Here is a 22,994-nt window from a genome sequence, read left to right on the forward strand (position 1 = left end):
TTTTCAGAGCTTTTTACATGGAGAACTGATTTACAGCAGAGCCTCACAAGTCTAGCTTGGCTAACCTCCAAAACTGATCAGTCTCATCAAAAAACCTGAAGGATTTAATAGCTGGGTGCTTTAGTGTGGTCTTGTATTAATAAATCTTAATTACTGCTGCAAACTGAGGCCCCAATTCATGAGACGAATTAAGCATGTGCTTAACCCTATTGAGGAAGGCACTCAGGCCTATGTTAAGCACAGTTCAGATATGCTTCAGTCCCATTGGGACTTAAAATATGCTTAAATGCTACCCTGAATAGGGATGTACTCCTGAACTGAGGGCTGAACTCCAGAACTTCTCATTCTATTAAGTTACCATAAACAATTTGAAGTGAATTATACGTGCCAAAATAAAAGCTGAAAGTATTTTTGTGTTATGTTTTGAGTTTTAGATTGTGCTCTGACCTCTCTTATCTTTTGTTGTGTTCAATGGGACTTATAGATGCTCTGTACCTCAGGGCACAGTCCTGCTGGCTACTGATGTCCCAGTTCAGCGAAGCACTCAAGCACGTGTTTAAAGTTGCGTGGAAGTTGCAATGGAAACTGAGAGCATTCGGCACTGCACAAGAGACACTCAGTACCTCTCAGAATCAGGCCCTACATCACTACATTGTAATATTTCACAGCATTAGCGCCAGGTTCTATTGCATTATAAAAATTCCAAGAGAAAAATATAAAGCCAGGTGGTGGTTTTTACCATCAGTGCTTTCCAATGGGCGAGAAAAATAAAACAATTCTATGGAAGACAAGACTATTATTATCATTGTCATTTTAATAATGAGAGACCCTTCAAAGCAATGGGAGAAAACATATTCTGCCTTTCCACCTGTAAAAAATATAATCAGTATTGTCCATTAGGTCTACATTTCTCTGAAGTCAAAGCAGCAATGAACTACAGGCCACAATGGAATGTGCATTTCTCCAGCTGCTGGAAAATTATATATGGCTAAAATGACTGCAAGCTCTCTCTTAAGAACTGCGTTTCCTGAAGAAGCACATGAAGGAGGCAGTAGGTGGCGAAACACAACCTACTTAGTGGCTTTCACTTTTAAAAAAATATATTATGATTTTAATTACAAAGATGTGCTGAAAAGTGAAAACAACACACAGTACAATTTTGTGGCTCCACTGATTATGAGCAATGGTAGTCTATCAAAATTACAGGAAGGATATGTAAACCTGACTCTGAACAGCTGTTCAGGAAGTCTTAATTCTGCCATCATTTCATTTTGAAAAATTATATCACATTTTCTTTAAAAATTTTAAGGTTGTGTTTACAATATAACCTCTTTTTTAAACAAAGGCAACAATATTAAGTAAACTAATATCACCAAAAAAATATATTGTTGTGGTGCTGAATTAAGGATGATTCGAACAAAAGAAATAAGTTACAATTGTTCACAAAAGTATAAAAGATTATCATGGACTTCCCACCAGTCAGCCTTGGTTTTCACACAATATTTGTGACCAAGAATGCACTTGAGTTGTGGCATTTCAAAAAATTCCCTTACTTTTTACTTTACAAAGATCAGCCTGAACGCTCTCTTTTTCTTTAAGCCCCATGGATTAATATTTGATGAAAGCTGTAGTTCTTGTTAAATTAAAAACTGACGGAAATGGAATGCTTATAAAATTCCGTTTCATTGTATCTCCGATTATCTCTGGCCAATTACATCCACATATTATCAAAACGTTTACAATAAAAGCAAACTTACCACGTTTAGGATGCCTTATTTGTTTAAAATATGTTTCTTTCTAGGATATAGATGCCATAATTGTTTATTCTTCTTGGTGATAAAAAATAGCCCCTACAGGATAGGCTGGTAGCATTTCTACGTGTTCTGTACGTTATTCCCTTTAAAAGATATTTCTCAGATGCACCTTTCTTCTTGGTGTCATTCTCATGTGTGATGCAGTAATGCTTCCTACCTTTCTCAGGATTTGGAGCATCAGTGAATTTTGGTCCTTTTTCAAATTAAACAAATTGACTACAGAGTGTAAGTATATGAATCTTCTAAACCTAGTTTTGTTTAAATAGCTTGCACTTTAGAATGTAAAGTAGCTTCCTACAGAGGAATAGGATTTGTGGACATATTAGATTATTATGGAATCCAACAGAAAGACACTGACCCCAGATTTCCATTTTCCTAACATTTGAGTTGTTTCTTGAGCTGTTACACCAAATCTGATTGTCTATCTGAAACCTATTTTAATTTAACTGGTAGCATCTGTGTAAAAAACCATTTCATTTTATTTCCTGTCCCCTGGAACTGGCCATTTCACTCCATAATTAATTTGCATTGTTATACATCCACAGTATGTTGTAAATACAGTCTTTGTGATGAAAATGGAGCTCATTTACAAAGCTGGTATTGATGCAGAACTAGTAATTAGATTTATAATGAAGCAAAATGGATGGTAAAGGTCTGTACTGCATGAGGCTATAGGTAAGCGAAGTAACATGCAATCTCAATATGCATGATTAATACCCTCTCAAGTATTTTTTTAATTGTAATGCAACTGGAATCTAATTTTTAAAACCTATTTTTCTTTTTTTAAAATCTTTGGGGTTTTTTTTCCTGATTTTTATGTTTTGCAAAAACTGGTAACTGAGTATTATAGAAAAATGCCTAATTGCATGTTTTTAGTATACTCTCTGTCCTCCTTCAAGACCAAAATATTATATCCCAATAGCTGATTACAGTATCCAAACCATAATGTATAACACACAGAAGCCTGGATTCATTTCAAAGCTTGCATTGGAATGGTATTCCTATGGTCTATTTTTCTACGTATGTAAGAAACCATCTGAGCCTTTTACAACTAGCTGCTTACTTTACATAATATGGAATCCAGAGCATTCATGGATAATAGTGTATGTTCTTCACGGGGAAAATGTATTTATTTACACTCCCTCTTCTACAATGTGATGAGAACTCTCACAGGAATGGATGACCTAAAGTAATTTCACATGTAAAGGGTTACATCACCTAATGCCTCTAGATGTGCTGTCATCTGTATTTTCCTCTTTCCTGCTTTCAAAATATGATATTGAAGTAGCAGTGTGCATCTTCCCAAACAAGTTTTTTCATTTTTTTTTTTTAAAGAGCTACTTCTAGCTGTACAGTTCTCTGGACTCCATTTTAATTTGATTATTTCCCCAAGGTACTAGTGCCTCTGTTGTGCAGTCTAAAATAAATATTAAGACTTTGGTAACGGAACATGGTGTATTTCATAAAGTGATACCAAGGTTTTCATTCCACAAATTGCATTAAATCAATTTTAGTTTTATTCAAATTCTTTTGATTAAAGTTAGTGTGTATACATTTGGCTACCATGTCAAGCAAATCTTACTTTGTGTCTTTTTAAATCAATGGGTTTTAAACTTGTGCTATCAATTTCTTCCCCAAAAATGTATTAATGACAGTTATTCCATCTTATAGAATAATGAAGATCTTAAGATTTGCTCTTCAAATGAGTCAAAAGTGTAACATATCATAACATAACAGCATTTAGAACGGGAAACCAGTGCAGATTTCTGAAAAAAAATTCTGCTCAGCATCAACTGCTCTATGAAAAATTCAAAATGTTGGTGTTTTTTTAATAATCCTGGGTAGACAACCATAGAGAACAAGACATGATCATGGAATTTACATGTATATGTATATGGATATATTAGAAAAATTATTTTATACACAGAAGATATGTTAGAAAAGAAATCTTCTTAAATTATTTGTTTTAGTTTGAAATAGACTATTTCATCCAGAAAACCTGGCTTTCTATGTGCACTGTTGTTGGTAAATAAAGACTATTTTCCATGTACCTTAAAATAGATGTGGGATCTCATTAAAAATTGAAAACAAGGGTTTATTTTAACTTTCTGCCTGATTGACCCAAGAACGTTTGCCTGTTTTGCTTCACCATTCTAGAGGTGAGTGTGGGACTGCACCTGCGGTTTGGCAAACCTATTCAGTTGGATTGTCATCTTGAATCAAGGGATAAAAGTGTATCGATTTAACCAGTAGCTTGAAATCAAGTGAAGATTTGCTTGTGGTTGGTCGAGATGAAAAACAAATCACTCATTTGTACATACGCACAGCAAGTCATTCCTCCTCCTCTTCAAAAGAAGAAGAAGAAGAAGTCCACCGTGGCATTGGAATGGGAGCTAGAATTCTATGAATGCTACAGTCGACAGAAAGCTCTTTTGGCATTTTATTGTTCTATTTATATTGCTAATGCTACATATCATACATACGGGAGCATCTGGCAAATCTGAAATAGTTGTGGGATAGACAGTAGCCATTTGAGTTAGCCTGTGACATGCCTTCTTGGGAACACACGTGATGCCACAGGAAGGTGGGTCTATCGCTTTAAGCTGGTAGCTAGGGAGACTGTAAAGCCAGCAAAATCATGCTTTAACTGCAAAGGGAGTAAAAAAAGAAGTGATCACAGAAACTTATCTAAGAATTTTATTTATAATCTTTGTGCACACATGGCTGATGATGATGATACCAGTGACATAAATAAACTCGAGCAAAAGATGTAAGCAAGTGGATATATGTAAAGGCTTCTTTCGGCAGTGCCGCAAATTTGGACATCGACCAAGAGAATTATTTGTGTCCCTTGCAATTTCGATGAAGAGCACAAAGGGGATAATTAGACCAGGACGCTTTGCATCGCTCTTTCCATCTTGCGCACATGCATGCCCACCAAATGTGAAATGTTCGCCTTTTCCCCTCCAATGTGATGGTTGTTGAACTTATTTTTAGTGTCATTTGATAAGCCTCCCTGCTCGCAGAGAGACATCCCACTGACCCAGCCACTGGTCATTGTCTATACCAGTTCACATCAAAGCCGGCGCGCTTTGTCAGGTTTCGACTCGAATATCCATTTTGCATCTGAAGTACAGTATCGAAAGTGACTGGATCATTTGAGCCTTTTTCTTCAGCTGCTGCCTCCTTCCTCCCCCACAGTGTTTCCGCTCACGCTAACATAATTTGGCACTGGCGACGTGACACGACGCTGGTTTTTCTAAAAAATTATAATACATACATTGTCAATGTTTTGTGATGGCCAGCGCTCCTGTAAATTTAATTTGTAAATTGATGAAAGGAGGTCTTTTTTCACTGCTGAATCGTAGCCAATGCACAGTGCCCCCTCGAAAACCGGGTAATGCGCATACAGTAATAGGTCATTCAATGTCAAAAGGCATAAAAAAGATGAGCAAAATCTTCACAGGCTGCTGCTTGCTGTTGCTTTTAATTATATTAATTAAACTTTGAAATTCTCATGCAAAGAGAGTTGCTGGCTTGTGACGCTGAAGAGCCCTTGGAGATTTGGGGGGGAAAAAACCCCTGAGATACCAGCTTTGTGGCTACTGCTTTTTTTTTTAATCTAAAAAAAAAAAAATATACATAAGCCTAGAACTGCTAGGTATGTTTATAGATGATGATGTTTTATGCGCTACTGAACTCTGAATGCAGGAAAGGGGAAAAAACCACCAGCCACAGTGTCAAGGTCTTGACGCATCAGTCCCTCAAACTCTGCTCAAGATCTCTGGTTACAGGCTGTCTTCCTGTAGAATAACGCTCTATTAATTTTCTTCCTGTCCTGGGTGCATAATGAAAGAAAGGTGTCTTCCAAAACTAAAGGGCAAAGTCTTGCTTGCTACCAATACCTTGAGGCACCCTGTCTACATTTTGTCATGTGTGTGCACTTTTCAGTGCTAGAATGACAAGATTTCCAGTCAGAAGGTTCCCGTAAGGCACAATGCGATGGGGGACTCAGAAGGATTTTGTGATCTGACATAGCTGTAAGGCAATGAACTTTTGCATTTGCTTAGCCTAGTGGGAATTTTTACCCTCCGCCTATGGCTAATAGTCCCTATTTAAATAACAAGTGCCATCGTTGCATCTGAGAGACTTTGCATCTCTACTACAAGCACACTGCGTCCTGAGAATTTGCAGTCCTTTTAAAATCAAAACAAAGCAAAATGATCTTTGGTCGTTTTTTTTTCTCTCCCCGCACATGCGTACTGGATTTTCTATCGAAGCCTAAGCATGCAGGTCAATGCTTCTCTTTTTGTCACTGTTGCAAATCATGGAGTACGGTTGTAATGTAGTAGAACACAAGAGCTTGGTGCAATAACACTGGCTTGTGGAAGAGTGGAATGGAAAACTCTTCTGAGCTAAGAGGCTCAAGCTGATCGAAGAAATTTGGGAACGTGCTCAGTTGTCTTCGGTTGCTTAGAAAATGGCAGTGTGGAAGTTTTTCGTCCTCGTATCCTCTTAGCTTCCTTTACTGAGTCTGAACGCGGGTAAAGTTAACACATCGGCCCTGAAGGAAAAAACAAAGAGACAATTTTTATTGGTGAGTGAAGTAATAAATACAAAGTAAGGATCCTTGAATATCCATGCTAACATGTCACATACAAACAATGACTTAAATGTGTATGCTTTTGGAAATAACACGCATAAACAAATATGTTAAAACTTAATGATGGAAATCATCCATGGCACTCCATCACATTTGGTGTACATATTTATTATACACTTTCCTTATTTCCTTATTTCCTTCCTAGAGCAATGAGAAGAGAACTGCCATGTTTTGGATCCTCCACAGGTCATTGTTAAGGAAGATTTAACAAGTCTACATGTTCTGAATAGTTGCTAGAAACACACACAAACTCAACATTGTTGTTCTGTTTTAAACACAATAAAATTAGATCATGTTCAAAATTGGAGATCTTCCCTGTAACGGACAACATATTTCCCATTAAACTTGCTCCAAATAAACATGACTGCCAGTAAAGCATTGATGTTGTGTGGTCGATGCAGGTCTGGTAATTTTATTTAAAATAACCAGAGCTGCACATCTACACCCAGCCTTTTGTACCAAACTGAAACTGTTCCCCATACTGTCAGGTTTATCTCGATCGGTTTATCTAAACTTAAATGCAATGGGCCAAATCATTCTTGGTGTAGCTCTACTGACTTTAGGAGAGTTTAAATCAGGGATGAATTTGGTCCAAAAGTCATTCATCCTGTTGGGAGGTGAGCAATGAGAAGAGACTAGTTATTTCCAAAAGCTTAAAATGGAAAACAATTTTTCTTAAGGCCACAGCCAGAGCATGTATTGATGGCCACTCTTCAGCTGTGTTGTACTCTTCCCAGAAGGAGCTCCCTTTGAAGATGTCTCACTTGCAAAGAAGCAACACCTTCCTTTTCCAGGATGGAAAAGTGAAAGTTGTACTGAAGCTTAGTTCAGAATTCTGCTAGGGACAGTTCTAGTATTCTCCGAAAATAGATATGGTCTCATTAACGTCTGCTAGTTAGGCTATGCCCATATTACAGCCTATGTCGGCGTAACTTATGTCACTCAGGGGTGTGAATAAACCACCCCCCGAGTGAGGTAAGTTACACCGACGTAAGCGCTCGTGTGCAAAGCACTATGTCAGCCACCAACATAGCTTCCACTGTTCCCATCGGCATAGAGCGTCTTCACCAGATGCGCTGCAGGGGCATAACCGCATTGGTACAGCGGCAGCTCTGTACGTGTAGACATGGCCTAAGTCACAGCACTGGTGGAATATTTCATCTCAAGGTCCTCTGCTAGTGAAAAGATTATTTTCCCCCCTCACCTACTGATACTGTTGGGTACGGCTGTGCAATAGAAAATCATGGTCTGGTTCCTCAATCAGAAGTCAACGCAGTGTGGGGCTTTCCAGCAGGCACCAGTACTCAAGTGTTTGCCATAGAGCGTCTCCTTTGCCATAAAGCACCCAGGTTGGACATCCATTTTCATTTTCGAGTGCTGAGCAAACTCCCCCCATCTCGCTTACAGATTAACCACAACTGCATTTTTAGAACAATCTTGTATTAAAGGATCTGTGCACACTCAGAGGGAGATTTTCAAAAGTGCCAAAGCAATTAAGGGCACAAGTTTCACTGAGTTTCATTGACTTGTGCTCCTAAATCCCTTAGGGCCTTTCGAAAATAATTTTAGTTCATAGATGCTTTTAAGCTTTTTTGGAGGCGGGGGGAGAAATCAGGGATCTTGTCTTCTTAACTGTCTGTATCACTCAGCGCATTTTAGAGCTATCCTACAATAATAATAATTAATGATGCCTTTGAATTCATTTAAAAGAGACATTTAAAAGTAAATCATAGGTAAAATGAGCTAGTTTTTGAGTAAACAGATATACCAGTGTTTTGGTACTTTTTTAAATGATTTGTTGGCACTATTACTGTTTCTTTCCTTCTTCTTCTTTTTTTTTTTTTTTTTTTTTAAACTATGCACTGAGTCCTCAGGAAAATCAGGGCAAAGCTTCATGTTTAATTCATTTATTTTATAACTTTTTTGGTTAAAATACTTCTAACAATAAGGGTACCTGGGTACTAGGTACAGTAACTTCGCATTATTTTGCACCATTCGAGCAAGCATAAACAGATGTCAGACTTTGAGTGGTATGTGAGGAGGCAGTGTTCTCCAGATCAACTGGAAGAATAAATATACAGTGGAGCATAGACCAAGGAAATCTTTTTTTTCATAATGCTTTTCTAATGAGTCTCTGTCCTATTTTTCTTGTGATAAATATAACAAAGTGAATGCAAGGTTGGATTAACTGAGGTGTTTCCTTCCTGCTACAATGTTGATTATAAATGCAGAGAAGATGGAGAGAAGATAAAGTGTGTGAGCGTTAAAATATTCCATTGAAGGTAGAAGATAAAAAGGCACCGTACATTTTCACATCTTGCGTCACAGTTTAAAAAAAATTAAATATAACAAAATGAGTGCTGTAGTAAAAGGCAAAGCATTTCTTGAGCATAAATCTATGCAAATTTCCATAACCAAGCTACCACTAAAGAAACAATAAAAGCAAGGAAATTCACACCAAAGTGTGATATGGTATGTGAAAAATAGACACAATAAAACATTTACAGAAATTAGTTTTGAGGCGAGGCCCAGTATATCTTAGGTGAAGACAAGCATGTTGGAATTTACCCTTCACTGCAAAATTCTTGCTTTTGATTGTTTTGTGTCACAGCCTTGTAGTTCCTTAGATATATTTACAGGTGCATGAATGTATATGAATTTTGGATAACTACTTAGATTATTTTCCCTTTAGTATGCAGATTTAAATGTAGTCAGGGAGGGACAATTCTTGGTCAGTCTTTAAAATGTGTTTTAGTGCGCCAACATTTTACTTAAGGACTAAAATGACCTGTATTCAGTAAAATATGCTACTCTAGGTCTTCTTGCACAGAATCAATGAGACCTTGTGAAGAGACTTTGCTTAGCAATAAAAAAAACCTGGCTTTAACACTTCTAAATACAAAATAACTCCTTAGTTATAGGGAAAGACACACGATCTAACCATATAAGGGACTTCAAAGTGTGGACCATGTTCAGCAAATCTGGTAAACTCCACCCTCTTGCACCAGCCAAAATCATAGCATACTATGAGGAGTAATTTTGGCAGAGGGCAACTTGTATTTCTATCTCTGTTCTCACTGGGATCCCACAAGAAAGGTTAGATTTAACTCTTATCATGGCTCTGTTTGCTTTGTGCCACTAATAGCCTCTGAGAGGAGCTGCTATGAGATGAAATCCCTAGCACTGTCTTCTTTGTGGCCAGCACTGCCCACCTCTGTGGCTGCTGAGACTTCCAATGCCCCCACCCATCCCCAGGTAAGTGGAGTTGTGGCAGCTTTGCAACCTGGCCTACTGATGGCCACCCACTGCCACTTTTTTATATCAAACTGGAGGTGTGCTTGGCTCCTTATTTGATTAAAAAATATTTCAAATTATTCTGAAAGCAAAACAATCCTGAAACAGAGCTAATTCTGATTAAAATTCAGTAATTAAAAAAAAACCACAGGAATGTCTTAAATTCTTACTGTGGGCTAGACAGCAAGAACAAAATAACAACTGGTGTGATTTGGTCAAATAATTTTATATGGACAAATTTCTTGTGAATAGGTGTTTATAACAGGAACAATGTTACAACTACAAACACAGCAATTACAACTTTCACTAAAGCAGTACAAAGGATACCGCCAAAACAATGGCTAGGATTAACCTTTTCTTCCTAGAATACTATAAACATTTTATTTTATCATCATAATTAAGGTCACATTACTTTTAATTTGGGTTTATTTTCATGACCTTTTAAGGTTAAACACTGGTTTCATTACATAGCTTTTTTAATTTTACTGAAATTAAGAAAAAAATTAAGCATTTGTTTGGTTTTTAACAACACAATCTATGCAAACTTCTTGACAACGGCCTTTCAAAAATGGCTAAAATATTGTTTGAAAAGCCCATTGCTAAGATTTATTAAAAAAAATATTACTACTTTTTAATTTATCTCATACTTCCAGGATGAGAAAACAGGGAATTTCGGATCCATATGGTTCAACCAGAACATTTTCCCCAAAGTTATTTTCAAATATTTTCTAACAAAATCTAACAAAGGAAATAAGATGGGCTTAAGTAACTTTGTTTACAGTGTCACAGACTTGCAGCGAAAGAATGGCTGTAGAGAGAGAAAGTGTCCTAAGATGACACAGAGTCACATATTCCCCTCTGTCACACAGCGCAGAAGGAAGCAGTATGTAACAACTAGAATGAGATCAGACTTGAAATCCCTGCATGTGAGTAAAAACAGCCTAAGCGTTGTTTCTGGCCCACAGGAACTTTGCAGACTGCAGGAAAGGGCTTTCAAGCTCTTAAGAATACTGAGATCACCCTTAGCTCCTCAGGCTCAAGTCTCCATCTTGAATCATCTTGGAGGCTACGGAGCACTGGATGCAACTCCCTCCAGAGCCAACCAACCCAGCTCCTGAGTTAGCCAAAAGTGCTACCTTTAGAAAGTATTCAAGTACTCTCCTTACGGGGCTGAGAACTCTGGCCAATATTTTGTCACGAAGGTATTGAAAGTTATGGATATTAGCGCCTAAGTTTTGAAAAGTTTGGCCTCTGCCTACACAGCCAATCTACCCCTGGAGTTACGGCCTGAGCTGATTCTCAGTCTTTATCTATGAACCCACATCTGGTAGTACCTTAGGCTATCACCATGCTAGCTGGCGTATTTTATGTATCGTCAGGTACTTGCACCTGGAGTTGTAACTGTCATTATTTATTTGCCTGAAACTTTATTCTTATTTTCTTATCGAAAAAGTGGCGGATGAGAGATTTTAAATGGAAAAAATATATATAATAAGCAATCTTTTGTGAACAGTCTGATGCTCACATAAGACAGCTGAAATCAGGATGAAACAGTGAAAATGCTAATTACTTTGAAGGTCGGAAATGTTGTACTGCCATTAAGGTAACTGCAAGTACTCCATGCCAACATTGTACAGAACAAGTTTCATGTTTAGGTAATAGAATGTGACAAGGAGTGCATCTTTATAATGCCCACACACTAAGGGCACATTAAAAGGTACCAAAGGAAGCCAATGTAAGTGCCTGTTGTAATTAAACAGTTTAACATGTAGTGTTTTACTGTACATACATTATCAATTACTATTTGTCGATAAAAATAGGAAGGCTAGCAAACCTTTTTCTTGATCTTCTTTGCAAGTTTAATACATTTACATAATTGTTTCCACTGAATGCTGCCTTATATACAATACAGATGAGGAGGAGGAGAAAGAAGCAAATTCTTACAAGTAACTGCAACATGCAGATTATCATGACTTTCCCCCAATTTAGATATGTTAAAATTGCCACAGAAATGGCCAAAACATCTGTGGAACATTCTTCGCTTCCAAAGATGTTTACCAAATTGATATTAATCCTGGGCTGCACTCCTGCACAGAGAGCCCTTCTGACATCAGTGGTGCTCCATGCACAGTGAACAGCAAGCAGGGATTGGGGCTATATTTTATTCCTCTCCTTTACACATCAGCCCTCCTCATCAGACAGGGAAGATGGACAACAGCATTGTCCCCTGATAAGGATGCAGAACTATCAGTTGAGGGATTAGGCCAGCGAGGGTCATCTGATCGGTGTGCCTGCAATCAGGGCCACACCTGAAAGGCTAGTTTTCTGAAAACAATTTTCCCTTCTTTCTTTTTTCCACTTGGCTAGCAAACAACTTCTCCCCCTTTATTCTGCTACCAGGATATCCAGGCCCATGGCTAGCACTTCGTTATGTTAACAGTTACCACAATAACCTTCTATTACTTTTTTTCCTATTTAGGCAAGTTGAAATTGCTACTTAAATGGCTGAAATGTATTTGTTATTTTTACAGGAAAATATAAGCCATTTTGACTTTATAATTTTAAATCACAGAAGGAAAACATACAAAAAAGAGGCTCAATCATTTAGATCATTCTTATAGTTGCAAGGGAAGCAAGGAGTTAAAAGGAAATGACCTAAGAGTAAATAGATCACTTAGATAAACACACTCAATAAAAAGGTAGGTTTTGGATACATGTAATATCGTGTGCTTTTTTATTTTTTTAAGGATGATGGAATCCTTCAAACCCATACTCACGCAAGGACTTTAACTTGCAGGTTTGCAGGGTTGGGTGTATAGTTTACAAATCCTACCCCGCCTTCTCCAGCATGGAGGTTCCCCTTGGAGTGGGACCAGTTCTGTTCCACTGTGCTAGAAGTGGTGAGATTTGGGAAGCATGGCAAGGTGCTCAGTTCTGTAGTGGCTTCCTCAGAAGCTGAGTAAGGAGCTTTGGGGTGGATGAAGGGATCTGCCCTATTATTTATTATGGCCTTGTATCCTTCAGTTTTAGTTCTCCTCCACCCTACTGAGGCTCTAGGGCCAGGCAGACTGTAGTAAACCTCCAGGATGTAGTAGCCAAATTTTAAAAGGGGTCTTATTAATGAGTTAGGATAACTCATCAGCTAGAAAAATATCATTGCTACCATACGATAGGAACATATATCATGTAATATTTAAACGTTATCAGGTATCCAATCTATCAAAAAAATGACAAAAAGAAACATAACTCGAAGAGACATACTCTAATTCTGACCAAAAATGGCAAAAAGCTTCTAAATACAATTGCTAATGCCACTATGTACTCAGAGTAGTACTGTTTTGGGAAGTTTGGGAAATATTTAGCCCCGGGTGATATATTGTATGCATTTTCCCATATCATAGAATCATAGAATCATAGAATATCAGGGTTGGAAGGGACCCCAGAAGGTCATCTAGTCCAACCCCCTGCTCAAAGCAGGACCAAGTCCCAGTTAAATCATCCCAGCCAGGGCTTTGTCAAGCCTGACCTTAAAAACCTCTAAGGAAGGAGATTCTACCACCTCCCTAGGTAACGCATTCCAGTGTTTCACCACCCTCTTAGTGAAAAAGTTTTTCCTAATATCCAATCTAAACCTCCCCCATTGCAACTTGAGACCATTACTCCTCGTTCTGTCATCTGCTACCATTGAGAACAGTCTAGAGCCATCCTCTTTGGAACCCCCTTTCAGGTAGTTGAAAGCAGCTATCAAATCCCCCCTCATTCTTCTCTTCTGCAGACTAAACAATCCCAGCTCCCTCAGCCTCTCCTCATAAGTCATGTGCTCTAGACCCCTAATCATTTTTGTTGCCCTTCGCTGGACTCTTTCCAATTTATCCACATCCTTCTTGTAGTGTGGGGCCCAAAACTGGACACAGTACTCCAGATGAGGCCTCACCAGTGTCGAATAGAGGGGAACGATCACGTCCCTCGATCTGCTCGCTATGCCCCTACTTATACATCCCAAAATGCCATTGGCCTTCTTGGCAACAAGGGCACACTGCTGACTCATATCCAGCTTCTCGTCCACTGTCACCCCTAGGTCCTTTTCCGCAGAACTGCTGCCTAGCCATTCGGTCCCTAGTCTTTTTTGCCTTCAGTTAAAGCAAAGTTCTGGAGTAACATGACTGTATGAATGTGTTTATACCATGTAATACATCAGAACAGTGGTCATTTGTAGAATGGACTGACTTGAGAAAAGTTTGTCTGTCTGTTTTATATTTTATGAATATTGGCTACTGTCCAATGATCCCTGCACCGGCAACTGATGTTTAATATAGCGTACACCATGATGAAATGCTTTCAGGATACATTCCACTCTCTGGGCCAATACTGGACCTATGTCGTACATGATGAAATAATTTACTGCAAAGCACAGTTGATTCAATGGAAGAATCAACACAAATTTGACAATGACCACCTTGAGATGGGAACATGCATTGTGTAATGAATTTCATGGATATATAGGCAGTGTGATGCAGGAAAATGGGTTTGAAGACATCCTTGTAGAAGGCAATATCTATCAGCCATGCTCTAAAAGGGAAAGCATATAAGGGGAAAGCATGGCATTAGAATCCACAAGCTTAGGAATGAGGCAATGACTTGCTTGAAATAGATGGCACTAGGCAATTCCATAAACAATGATGTGCTTCCAGAAGATGAGTAGAGATGCAGCTTGCAGAAAGCTCGAACATGCACTGAAGTATTTGAAGATGTGGAGAAGGCATTCAGAGTGGAAGCACAGAATGCTCGGGCAGACTTCATGACAATACCCAATCACTCCACCATCCCATGGTCACTTGCGTTACTTAAGAAAAGTATTGTTCAGATACATTTCTGTTCTGGGAAAACTATGTAATGGATTTCTCACACCCAACTACTGATGGATTATGTAGCAGCAAAGAGAGACAATAACAAGTCCATGGAGTTTGAGATGTTTTGCAGAGATGATTCCACTTGACTTCCAGCGGGGCCATGTAAATTATACTAGAGGGGGTGTACAATTGTAGCAAAAAACAGACTTCCAGAGGAGCAGAAGCCATATATGTATCATGCCCTCATTGTTAGGGAGCAGTGTACTGGACTGCCAGAACCTTCCATGGCGTATGGCATGACATGGCCATCAAGCAGTCTCTCAACAAGGACTGTGGGAAGCACCATCATCTTTGCATAAAAGATAAAGCTCTGACCAAGTATCTGACTGCACATTTTAAGGCAGCTGTAACAGCTAACAAAACAAATGTGTGGAATGCAGCCTTCAGCAACATATCTCCACAAAGAAGCTACCACAAAGTATGTGGCAGCAGATGAAAGTGTTGTCCAAGATAATATAAAAGTTGAGACGTAAAGTATGATGAATCCTTTTAGCATTGAACCTGGAACAAGCTCAGACAACGAACAGTCACTTGTGAACACTGCAATGTCTACTGTGGACCCACCTGAAACTGCAGAAAGTTTGTGCATTATGAGAGAGAATGGTACACAACAAGCAAAGCAGTTTGTAAGCAGTAGACTGCAAAGGATTGGTAGACCTCTTTGATCCCATAAAAGGGCATAATCTCAAATCATTTGGAAATCTCAACAGAACAATCAAACAAAAGAAGATGCACACAGCACAAGCAATAACTATTGATCGTCACATATTCAGCAGGTGGACAATTATTGGCTAGTCCAGAGATGCTGATATCCAGGGTTTGATGAAGTATAAACTGGCACCTGTCCCACTTCAACTTGGATCTCTAAGAAAGACCCAAAAGAGCAAAACACAGTCTTGGCTGGAAAAAAATCTGTCAATAGTTGAGCTATCAGCATCTGAGGAGCCAACATTAGCTATTATTGACCTCATGGTGCTTCTGCAGATGGTACGTACTGATACTGCCAACTACAAAACTTTTGGGGAGCTGTTTGATCAGCTGATGAACATTTATCCTTGGACTATCTTGGACTACGCCCACACCTTGAATACTGCATGTGATTCTAGTTGCTCCATCTCAGAAAAATATATTAGAAATGGAAAAGGTACAGACAAAGGCAACAAAAATGACTCAGGGTATAGAACAGCTTCCATATGAGGAAAGATTAACATGACTGGGACTGTTCGGCTCACAAAAGAGATAACTAAGGTGGGATATGACAGAGGTCTGTGAAATCATGAATTGTGTGGGAAAAGTGACTAGAGAAGTGTTATGTACCCCATCAGATCACACAAGAACCAGGGGTCACCCAATGAAATTAATAGGCAGCAGGTTTAAAACAAGCTTAAGGAAGTATTTCTTCACACAACACACAATCAACCTGTGGAACTCATTACCAGGGGGCATCGTGAAGTCCAGAAGTGTAACTGGGTTAAAACAAAGAATTAGATAAATTCATGGAGGATATATCCATCAATAGCTATTAGCCAAGATGGTCATGGATGCAATTCATGCTCCGGGTGTCCCTTAAACCTCTGACTGCCAGAAGCTGGGACTTGAAGACAGGGGATTGATCACTTGAAATTGCCCTATTCTGTTCATTCCCTCTGTAGCATCTGGCACTGGCTGCTGTCAGAAGACAGGATACTGGGCTAGATGGACCATTGGTCTGACCCAGCATGGCTAGTCTTATGGTCTTATGACTAAAATGTCAATACACTGTTGTTGGTGGTGAGAATTATATAAACAAAGAATCAATCAAGTATGGTGAGAGCGCCTGCAGAGGAAATGTCCAAATGCAAGAAGTCTGATGTGCTCCAATACATGTGACAGTGACGACTGTAGCAACAGAGCATTGACCACGTCAGACACAGATTCTGAGGGGAGCGGTAGAAATGTTTCAATTATCTGCAAATTACTGTGACTATTTTTGTGACTAATATAGCTCAGAAGGGTGTTGCATTAGACATTCAGCAGCTCATAGTTATAGACAGAGGTTACATTAGAGCACATGGTTATACTTATGTCTTTGGCCCAGCAGATAGTGCATATATATATATTTACATATATATAAACCTGCGGCTAAATATTTCCCAAACTTTCCAGAACAGTACTATTTTGAGTAAACAGTTGCATTATGGATTTAGACTGTTCTCAGTGGTACCAGATGACAGAACAAGGAGTAATGGTCTCAAGTTGCAGTGGGGGAGGTTTAGGTTGGATATTAGGAAAAACTTTTTCACTAGGAGGGTGGTGAAGCACTGGAATGGGTTCCCTAGGGAGGTGGTAGAATCTCCTTCCTTAGAGGTTTTTAAGGTCAGGCTTGACAGAGCGCTGGCTGGGATGACTTAGTTGGGGATTGGTCCTGCTTTGAGCAGGGGGTTGGACTAGATGATCTCCTGATGTCCCTTCCAACCCGGATATTCTATGATTCTATGATTATCAATTGTATTTAGAAGTTTTCTACCAATTTTGGTCAAAATTAAACTACATTTCTATGAGTTACGGCCCTTTTTGTGATTTTATGATTTTGTTTGGATTGGGCACCTGATAACGTTTAAACATTACATGATATAGAAAAACTACACCACTTCCAGCATCTCCATCCACCTTAGTGGTGACTACCAGACACCTGCCTAACGTGGTAGCAATGAAATTTTTCTAGCTGATGTGTTGCCCTCAGTGCCCAAAATGGGCCAGGGCCAGTAGATTAAAGACAAAGCTGTCTTTGGAGGAAGGTTCCTCTCATATTCTCACGTGCAGATCCCAGCTCTCTGCTAGATATTCAGGTAGGGCACTGGGGATTGGATTGACTATTTGTACAGCACCTTTCATCAGAGGACTCATAACATCCTACTAATATTAACTATCAAAACAGCCCTGTGCTGCCAATATTAAATATTAATAAATCATAAAAAATACAATGTCCTATAGATGGGCAAACTGAAGCATCCAGAAGGTAAGAATCTAATTTTCAGAGATGCTGAGCACCTGTAACTCCAAATGGAGTCAATGGAGAGCTGCAGGTGCACACCGGCTCTGAAAATCAGGTCGTGAATTATTTACCCAATATCACACAGTGAGTGAGAGTTGGTTCTGTGAAAAGAACCCAGGAGTCTTGGTTGCAGCTCCCAGGTTCCTGCTTTAAATCAGCAGAAAGGCTCCCTTATGTAACAGGGTGTGATATTTATTAGATAATTAAAATAAGACATCAGAATATTATATCATTGTTTTGACCAATTTGAACTTTGGTTAAAGTGTATAAAACGTAAGTTATTTTTGGCATCCAGTATTAAAGCCTGCTTGCACTACGAACCTAATAACATAGATGAATTATCATCACAGCCATGTTCCCACTGCCAGCCCATGTGGTGGCTTAATGTTTCACTCATGTTACCATACTCAATTAAACAATCAATACAACCAATTTGAATTCAGATGTATCATGCCTTGTAAATCATTGGGTCATAAACCTTAACAATACCAACATGTAATCAGTATAAAACTGAACTAAATTAGTGTCTTAGGGCTACAGTAATTAAAAAGTGAGTTATGCAAGCATTCCATGATTTTCCCACAGGAGATGGGAGTTGCTTGGATGCATTGGGGTCAACATTTTAAAAAAAGAACCAGAACTGTTTTGTGGATGAATTGTAGTTCCTGTAGGAACTACAGGAACAGAATATGCTGAACATTTAAAAAAGGGAGAGGGAGAGGGAGAGAGAGAGATCCAGTAACAGTTTTATGCAGACAGCAGTAATGATCATTTTATGTCACTTCGAAATCATTTGCTATATTTGAATATCTTAAAATAATGTTTCTTCTTAGCTGACTGGGCAATAAGGGTACACGTCCTTGGCACACATTGCTTTCAAAGGTAACGGATGAATGTGTCAAAGTGCACAATAGGGCACAAGGTACCAATGCAAAAAAGTCAAAAGAATGTCTATTGTTGAAATGGCCATATTCCTTTTCCTGCATGACCTACAGAACAGCTGTTACACTGGAACAACGCAATTAGTATATTGGGGAGGAATACCTTGTGGAGTGCACTTTGTTAGAAGCCTGGAACTCAACTAATCTGTTGACTCTAACTATAAAGGAATCAAAATTGTGTGTGTGTGTGTGTGTGTGTGTGTGTGTGGTGGACAAATGTTCTTTGATCCCAAAGACTCATAACAATCATTTAGCATTTATATAAGACTTCTAAGGCCAAATTCACAGTGGAGGAACAGGGTGAAACTCCATTGCCTTCAGTTGAGTTGTGCCCTATCTGCCCAAAACACTGTACATTAACTAATTTTTATATATATTTACATTTATGCAAAACATTGAAAAGATGTCTATCCATAAACTCTAGGCACTCTTGATTTATATACATATGTATAATACTAAACACGTGGTGGGGGGGGGAGGACACTAAGAATTTCTTGAAACAGAAAGAAATGTCTAACTTTGAGGCACCTGAAAATGTTTTTGATTGGTCAAACTGAGAAGATGGTGTGGTTGACAAAACACCTTGTCTGGATGTCTTTGAGAGAGACACATGGTCAGTGTCTTTGGGGGACTCTGAAAACCCTCAGATTTGGGGAATCTCAATCTCATTCAAGTGACAGCACCTTACCCTCTGGACTTTGGGGGAATCCCTTGATTTATCCAGGCCACAAATAGACCAGTGTGGACGTCAGCTCATTGCCACCGGAGCAGCTGAACCCTAAGCAACCTCTGGGATGTGGATTCCTGGTATATCCCACTCCCTCGTGTGCTTTCCTTTCCCTATTTTTTCCTCCCTTTCTTATTCTTATTTTTTAGCTTCTGTCTAATCAATTCCAAGCCTGACCATTTTTGGAAGTGAATGAATTCCATGATTTGAGACCAGCATGACAGCTAAGGCAGACTAATCAGCTCTCCCCAGAGTGAAGGAGGGTTAGTAGGAATGGCTTCAGCATGCCAGCCAGATGTCCTTCCAGACCAGGAAACCAGAAGGATCCTGAGGTTAAAGCACACCTGACTGTAACTGACCAGGCGGCACCCTGTATCTTGCCTACTGCACACAAATCAAGCAAGCACCAGGGAGACAGATGTTTCCCCTTTCCTATCTTTTCTCATTTCCCCTTGTGCTTGCCTTTGTCATATTTACAATAAACCTCACAATAAAAACTACTAAGCTGAAATTCAGGAGTAGATGGACTCCGCCCCTCCCCAAGAAATGCTTTTAGTACCTGCAAGAGACTTTTTAATTTAACATCTTTCCCCATGAAGGACTTTACCGAATGGCAATGAAAGAAAGGAACACTAATCCTGAAATCAATAATTATTTAACTTGTGAATACCAAATATCTTAAGTTTTCTGTTTTGCTTTTCTTTATTGGATGTTTCATAAATGTTTTAAAAGGTATCTACGATGTGGTTGCAGTAGTAAAAACAAGCAAGAATCTCTTATACAAAACCCTGCACCCACAGCTGGCTGTTTAATGTTATTACAAGGGTTCCGATAAGATATTTTAGTTTGTTATCCCTTTATCACACCACCATCCTACAAGTGCAGTTGTGCTGACAGCCCCATACTCCTTTTTAGCACCACAGAAAGTTTAATGCAGCAATTACGCTCAACTCTGAATAGGTCTTGAAATCATTCTCTTACTATTTACATAGCTGGACTCTCCTGCCTAGTCCTCCTGCCTAGCCTTGTCTTAAGAAACACTCCCTACCCACCATCCCTGAATATTTTTTCTTCTCTATGTTTTGCTTCACATGCAATATTCTCTAGTAATTCAAAAGGAGGGGTGGGGACGTGGGCGTAAATCTGGAGAATCATGGAAGCTGGGGATGGAAGGGATTATGTTATCCATCCCTCTTCCAGTGCTGAACTGTATAATCTCAAGCACTGAGTCACACAACTGTACATTGTCCTTTGTGCATCTGATTTTGCTGCTTTAATACAGTCAGTCAGCCTAGGAAAACGTTCCCTGTTCATGACTGAATGGTTCGGCATGCAGTTTATCCCTTATGGAAACAATTTCATTCTTCAAGCAGCTTCATTTACTGAATTCTTTGTTACTGTTGTTTTCCACAATAGATTTTGTTGGGTTTTTTTAAATTATTGCTCTGCCATACAATATGTCAGCTGTTTTCTAGCAGCCTGGCTCACTTAGGTCCTTACCCTCCTCCTGCTGACGTCAATGTTCAAACCCCAACTGATTTCATTGGGAGCAAGATAGGACCCATCAACTCCCAAGTCCAAATTCAACCTTCCTGCCCAGTTCAGTGAGAGCTCAGGATGCTGGACATTTTGTAGGAGGTATTTGGAACCTGGGAGGATCACACCTGGGGTACCTATGCCTGGATCTGTGGATTAAAGCACAGCTGCTGGTGCCCATTACTCACGTGAGCTCTGTGCATCCAAGCCAATTCCTCAAAGACCATCTAACCATGAGATATATCAGTAAACATAAAAGAAAATATTTTGGACTATTACTCTTTTAAATCAGCTTTTTTGATTTGTCTCTTACATAAACCCTATTCTCACAATGTTACTGTAGTTCTTCATCAAGGAGCTTTTCTGTTAAGCCTGAGTTTCAAAACCCAAAAAAGTGGTCTCTCTCTACAGCTCTTCCATACATCCCTTGGGATCACTGGTGCGATGCTGATTTCCAGCAGCTGAGAACCTGGACCCCCCCAAATTTTAATTTTTTTGAGCATCATCCACATCACTCAAACACTTGGACTTAGTTTCACTTTCTGGCAGGTGTCACCACTGGGAAGGTCAAATCCATGTCAGCCACGTCCAAAATCTAGCTCTTTTCAAGAGGGTCTGGGTTGTTTAGGTCTTTTCTTGAGGGAAAGACATGGAATACAATGGCTGGAGAGCCTCTTGCCTCTGGCAGGGAGATCCACACTGGGAGTCCAATCAGCTGCTGTGCTCCCAGTGGGGAGCAGGGAGCTGGGACCTGGGGGGCAGCAGGGCTCCCTGTGGGGATCCTGGGTGGCAGCCCAAACTGGGAGGCTTGGTGGTAGTCTGGGTTGGATGGAGACCGGGCAGCAAGCTGGCTGGGGAGCCAGCTTTCTTGTTAATTTCAGGACTCCAGCCAAGACAGCCAAGAGCCGATGTAAGGAACGCAGCGTCTACACAGACACTGTGTTGCTCTTACTACAACGACATAAGCCCTATTCCTCTCGTGTAGGTGGAGTTATGACGTCAGTGTATTAGGGCACTTACATCGGTGGGAGCAAGGCTGTAGTGTAGACACTGACATAGTTAGGTTGACATAAGCTGCCTTATATCAACCTAAGTCTGTGGTGCAGATCAAGCTCCAGACTGATAACAGGACAACAGTATGTGCTGACCTATCTGTTTCAGGTAAGTACCAGACTCCAAATGTGTTACAGCATTTAGAAACTGACATCACTGATTTCCTCTCTCACGTAGCCAACAAAAGCAATATCAGTTAGAGCAAGTGTCATGTTGCCTGGTCTACAGGGCATTAAAATTCTACTGGCATTAACATTCTTGTGCTCTTTACTAGCTCCCTGCACTGGATGTATTTCACTGTTATAATATTACACTCACCTCGTAAATATCTGTTGACAAGCTGGAGCATACAACTGGAGTTCAGTTTATAGTTTTTTAAAAATACCAATAGCTGATTTATACATTTACTTTGGAAAGGGGGTTACTGAACATCCATGTTCCGTACAGCTGTAAACAGTGTTTAAAGTTTTAAATTGGTGTACGTTTCTGTATCTCTCACTGCCTTATGCACTCTCTAACTAACAAAGAGGTTCAAATAATCCCCAGTGTCAAGGGCTGACCAAGTGGGAACATCATATCACCCAGTTTTGTTGATAAAAAACAACATACTGCACTACAAGGTTTTAGTGTTAACATTATCACTCTTGCAGATGCATATTGCTGCAAATATCTGTTATAGCTGAAGCTCAACTGTTTAACATATGTTGTAATATTCAATTTCCAATCCCTGTGTATGTTTTATTATTACACACAAGACAATCCACCATACATTCATTGAGTTCTATACCTGCCAGCTGTTATTTCTGACTATAGAGATACTTTCATTAGGTACCCATGCAACTTGAACGAAAGAACGAACGAACGAGACTAATCTGAAGACCTGATCAGGCCCTGAATCATGAACCATTATACTCTGGTGGATATTTAGTACCTGGGGAACGGTGGCTTGCAGTATTGTGCAGTATTTTAACAGAATAACTCAGCAATGAATCTATTGTAGCAACAATGATGTTGAACTGCCC

General features: G+C 39.4%; 1 protein-coding gene across 3 annotated transcripts in view; it reads right to left on the reverse strand.

The window, feature by feature from the left end:
* Positions 1 to 4,498: 4,498 nt before the first annotated feature.
* The window catches only part of ANTXR2 (ANTXR cell adhesion molecule 2), a 173,596-nt gene continuing 155,100 nt past the window's right edge, over positions 4,499 to 22,994 (reverse strand). For all 3 annotated transcript variants that reach the window (XM_037896746.2, XM_037896745.2, XM_043545278.1), the window contains one exon: positions 4,499 to 6,378. In XM_037896746.2, coding sequence (XP_037752674.1) covers positions 6,340 to 6,378 — 39 coding nt within the window. In that variant the 3' untranslated portion in view covers positions 4,499 to 6,339. The remainder of the gene's footprint in view (positions 6,379 to 22,994) is intronic.

Source organism: Chelonia mydas, chromosome 4, assembly GCF_015237465.2.
Source record: "Chelonia mydas isolate rCheMyd1 chromosome 4, rCheMyd1.pri.v2, whole genome shotgun sequence".
In the NCBI taxonomy this organism is placed as follows: domain Eukaryota; kingdom Metazoa; phylum Chordata; order Testudines; family Cheloniidae; genus Chelonia; species Chelonia mydas.